This window comes from Orcinus orca, chromosome X (genome assembly GCF_937001465.1).
Source record: "Orcinus orca chromosome X, mOrcOrc1.1, whole genome shotgun sequence".
NCBI lineage: Eukaryota > Metazoa > Chordata > Mammalia > Artiodactyla > Delphinidae > Orcinus > Orcinus orca.
The window spans coordinates 26,355,879-26,360,274 of NC_064580.1; the positions used below are offsets into that span (position 1 = coordinate 26,355,879).

The 4,396-nt window shown below is 50.8% G+C and overlaps 1 protein-coding gene across 1 annotated transcript; it reads right to left on the reverse strand.

Annotated features, from left to right (window-relative positions):
- Positions 1-337: 337 nt before the first annotated feature.
- LOC105748589 (transcription factor SPT20 homolog) lies at positions 338-3,739 on the reverse strand. The gene is made up of 2 exons (XM_033407971.2): positions 2,016-3,739; positions 338-941 (listed from the first exon to the last, which is right to left on the reverse strand). The coding sequence occupies exons 1-2, from the start codon at positions 3,737-3,739 to the stop codon at positions 338-340; spliced, it is 2,328 nt and encodes a 775-aa protein (XP_033263862.1).
- Positions 3,740-4,396: the final 657 nt, after the last annotated feature.

A 4,396-nucleotide genomic window follows, 5' to 3' on the forward strand; every position in this document is an offset into this window, starting at 1 on the left:
ACCCTGACAATAAACTTAAGAAGTAGATATAACTATTTACAGGTTTATAAACAAGGAAATGGAGATTCAGAGAAGTCAGGCAATAGGCTTGAGGTCAGTAAATTGCAGAGGTGGGATTCTGACATGGTGGTTAGCACCATAGCCCATTTTTTGTTTTTCAGTAAATCATTTCCATTTAAAAAAAAAAAAACGCATAGAGTTGTGCTTTTGTGTAATTTGTACACCTGCCAATGTAAAATACTGAGACATTAAACACCAAAATGGAGTGAAAACTTAGAAACCCTTTGATCCAATACTCTTGTGTTGTTTTAAAAAAGATTAAAAAGTAATGCAAGACTCAGGGCTTTGGAGGGGTTGGTCTGCTTCTCTTCATTTTACCTTCTGACTGGCTTGCTGTATGCTCACTAGGTGGAAGGGGCTGAGCTGTCTGGGCTGTTACTCTTGTCACAGCCACTAAGGGCTGCAAGGTTCTGAACTGTATTGGCTGAGGCTGTGGCTGCAGCTGCAAGGCAGAGGAGAGCTGAGATCCCTGCTGAGGGAGGTTTGGCCCTGGGTGGCTCTGGGCAGAGCCCAGCTGAGACAACACATCTACCTGGGGCTGCAGAAAACCCTCCACTTTATTGAGGTTAATGGCCGTCGCTTGCTGAGCAGGTAAGTCCGTTCTCTGACTGACCGAACTTTGTGCAGGAGCCTGTGGCACTGGCTGCTGAGGATGTGAAGTTGCGGGTTGTTGAAGTTGTTGCTGTGGAATCGGGTGGCAGAAGCACTGCTGCTGGGTGTTCAAAATGAGTAAGCTTGGTGGAAGCTGGAGTAGAGCTAAGGGCCTGAGACTGGGAGCATTTTTAACAATAAATTGAACACATCCTTGAGAAGGAGCCGGTGGTGCAGCAAGCAGCACATTTGGTGGCTGAGCGCCTGCAGGCTGCTGGCCAGTCTTGATCCTTGTTGGTTGGTGGCCAAGAGTGATTCCTCCAGGCAGGGGGCTAGGCTTGATCCCTGTAGACAGGGGGCTGGGCTTGATCCCTGTTGGTTGGTGGTCAAGCCTGATTCCTCTGGGCAAGGGGCTGGGCTTGCTTTCTGTAGACAGGTGGCCAGGTCTGATCCCTGTGGGCAGGGCGTCAGGCTTGATTCCTGTTGGTTGGTGGCCAAGAGTGATTTCTCCAGGCAGGAGGCCGGGCTTGCTCCCTGTAGACAGGTGGCCAGGTCTGATCCCTGTGGGTAGGGGGCCAGGCTTGATTCCTGTTGGTTGGTGGTCAAGCTCGATTCCTCCAGGCAAGGGGCTGGGCTTGCTCCCTGTAGACAGGTGGCCAGGTCTGATCCCTGTGGGTAGGGGGCCAGGCTTGATCCCTGTTGGTTGGTGGCCAAGAGTGATTCCTCCAGGCAGGAGGCCGGGCTTGCTCCCTGTAGACAGGTGGCCAGGTCTGATCCCTGTGGGCAGGGGGTCAGGCTTGATCCCTGTTGGTTGGTGGCCAAGAGTGATTCCTCCAGGCGGGAGGCCGGGCTTGCTCCCTGTAGACAGGTGGCCAGATCTGATCCCTGTGGGTAGGAGGCCAGGCTTGATTCCTGTTGGTTGGTGGCCAAGAGTGATTCCTCCAGGCAGGGGGCTAGGCTTGATCCCTGTAGACAGGTGGCCAGGTCTGATCCCTGTGGGTAGGGGCCCAGGCTTGATTCCTGTTGGTTGGTGGTCAAGCTCGATTCCTCCAGGCAAGGGGCTGGGCTTGCTCCCTGTAGACAGGTGGCCAGGTCTGATCCCTGTGGGTAGGGGGCCAGGCTTGATCCCTGTTGGTTGGTGGCCAAGAGTGATTCCTCCAGGCAGGAGGCCGGGCTTGCTCCCTGTAGACAGGTGGCCAGGTCTGATCCCTGTGGGTAGGGGGCCAGCCTTGATCCCTGTTGGTTGGTGGTCAAGCTCGATTCCTCCAGGCAAGGGGCTGGGCTTGCTCCCTGTAGACAGGTGACCAGGTCTGATCCCTGTGGGCAGGGGGCCAGGCTTGATCCACGTGGGCAGTTGATGGAACATGATTCCTGCAGGAGCTGTGGCCCTGGTGGTAGAGTCCTGCATGGGCTTGGAGCCTCTCCCCGAGGCCTGGCATCCTTGACCAGCGTACACCACTCCGATGATATTCAGGCCAGATGATATGGCCAAAACTTGGGTCCTTTGTGATGAGCCCGCAGTGGACAGGGCCGTGGCAGGAAGCAAGCTAACTCGATTCACCTCCGCAGAGAATTTCTGGGAAGGACTTGGTGGCTTAGGAGCAGAAGCAGGAGATGGAGATTTATGAGAGCTGCTTGCCTGCTGTGAAGTGAAACTGTCACCACTGGAGCTCCTTCCTGATTTCAAGGGAAGTGTGATGGGTGGAGGTGGATGTTTGGCTCCCTTGTCTGGCACTGAAGACTGAACTGACCCAGTCTTAGGCTGTTCTGGTGCTTTCCCTGGAGAAGGTTGCCTGAGACCAGCTGAGTCACTGGAGCTGTGTGATACCTGCACTGGACACTGGGCACTCTTTTGGACCAATTCCTTGGACTGACTGACCACCCTCCCCACATCAGTCTTTGGCCCTGGCATGAAACTATAGAAATGTTCATCTGTGGAGGATTGCGGGGGAGACAGCTGTCTCTCACGTCTGACTTTTTTATGGGAGCTCCTTTTTCCAGAGATAAGTGGATCATTAAGCGACTGCAAGGTCACCTTAGTTGTCTGGGACTGACTGCCCTCTTCACACCCAAATACAGAACCATCTTGTACCTCATGGGTTGGCCAGACTGTTGATTGTGAGTCATCATATTTGACAGATTTCTTCCTTTTAGCATATTTCTCCATGTCCACTTCAGAAGGTACAGCCAAGTCACAGGGTGTCTGTTTCCACACATCTACACAACTTCCTGTTTTAAAAGTTTTGAGGCCATAATTCCCACCTGTTTTACTTCCTCTTATTCTTTTGCAGGAAGTCAGGGCTCTTAGCTCAGGAGGAGGGGGACGAGACAGCTCCTGCTGCCGATTCAGAGAGGCCATAGAGTACCTCTTGAAGTTCCTTTTCATGGGAAGAGTGTTCATCTTTTGTTTGTTATAGAGCAGTCTGTTTTCAGTGCAGACTACTGATATAGAAGGGTCTAGACACAGTGGTTCAGCCGTAGCTAAGATCAGTTGGCTCTCAAGCAAAAGTTTGTCCTCCTGGGTCCAATTCTGATTATCGCTGGCTATGGCCTCTACATCACAGGCTAAAGTCTGCATCGTGGGACGTAAGAGAATATGCCTGCTTTGGTAATGGGGAGGTTCCCTGTCACTGGACTGCCTGTAGTCCCGTATTTCTGCTATGACACACCCACAATAAAAAACGTTAACCTGAGACTTTTCCAGGAAATCCACCAAAACAGGAGGTAATTCTTCTGCATCCAAGTATTCGAGCAATTCCCCTTCTTCATAGGGCAGTCGAATGGTCTCTGCAGATGATCCATTTTCCCCCTTGAGCATCAGCGAATAGCCCTCGTTTCCTGGGTACAGGTTGACCACCAAACACGGCAATGACTTTCTCCTAAGAAGTTTCTCTAACAGGTTCACATTGCTTCTTAATTCCTTCGTAACCCCAGGCTCCTTTTCACATTCTTCAACATAAATGTCATAAAGTTTTTCATACAGAGACTTTTCCCCATTAGATGAGTATTGCCTTTTTGGAGGTCTCTGTTGGGCACTTGCAATGACATACTCTGCACGATCCAAAGCTCTTTCTAGAGATTGTTGCATTTTGGTACAAAATAGGGGCCCTAAAAGAAGAGAAAACGTTGTTATTGACGAAGCGGGTGAAAATCGCGTCTTTCATATGGATGTGTAGTTCTGCAAGCTGCCCCAACTCCACAGTGGAACTACCAGCCTAACTTCAGTACGGACACCAAGAAACCCGCCTCCAAGGAAGTGCTACACAAAATTCTTGTGAGTTTCTGAAAATACCTGTATCTATAGGGGCGGCAGCCTCTGAGATAGGTCTGGCCTCGCCTTGCGTCCTTGATCCTGACTAAGCCGGAAGTCGACGTGGGGGTTTGACGGGCTTCCGTGCGCCTGCGTGCTGTGCGTGCGCCTGCGTGCTGTGCGTGCGCCTGCGTGCTGTGCGTGCCTGTGCAGTGGGCTGTCCTTTGGCCTGCATTTCGTGTTCTCCTACCTGTACTTCCTACTGGAGAGTCTGGCCAGGCGTCCATATCCAGTCTGTGCAGTTGTGCAAGGTAAAGGCAAAAAATGTTTTTTAGGAATCGAGGCAGTGTTATTACTTTTTTAATATATAAATTCAGAACTTTTATTTCAGCAAAGTTTTCTTGAATCATTGTCTGAAAATGTTTCTTCTGTTTCTTTGATTTGCTTTTTTCCCTTAAAGGATTTCACTTATAAGTATGTCGGATAATCTCTTCC

Coding starts and splice junctions, on each gene's coding strand:
- LOC105748589 (XM_033407971.2), bottom strand. CDS start 3,739: ATGCAACAATCTCTAGAAAGAGCTTTGGATCGTGCAGAGTATGTCATT. Junction 942..2,015: donor ACAGCTCCTGCAGGAATCAT/GTTCCATCAACT, acceptor CCAACCAACAAG/GATCAAGACTGGCCAGCAGC.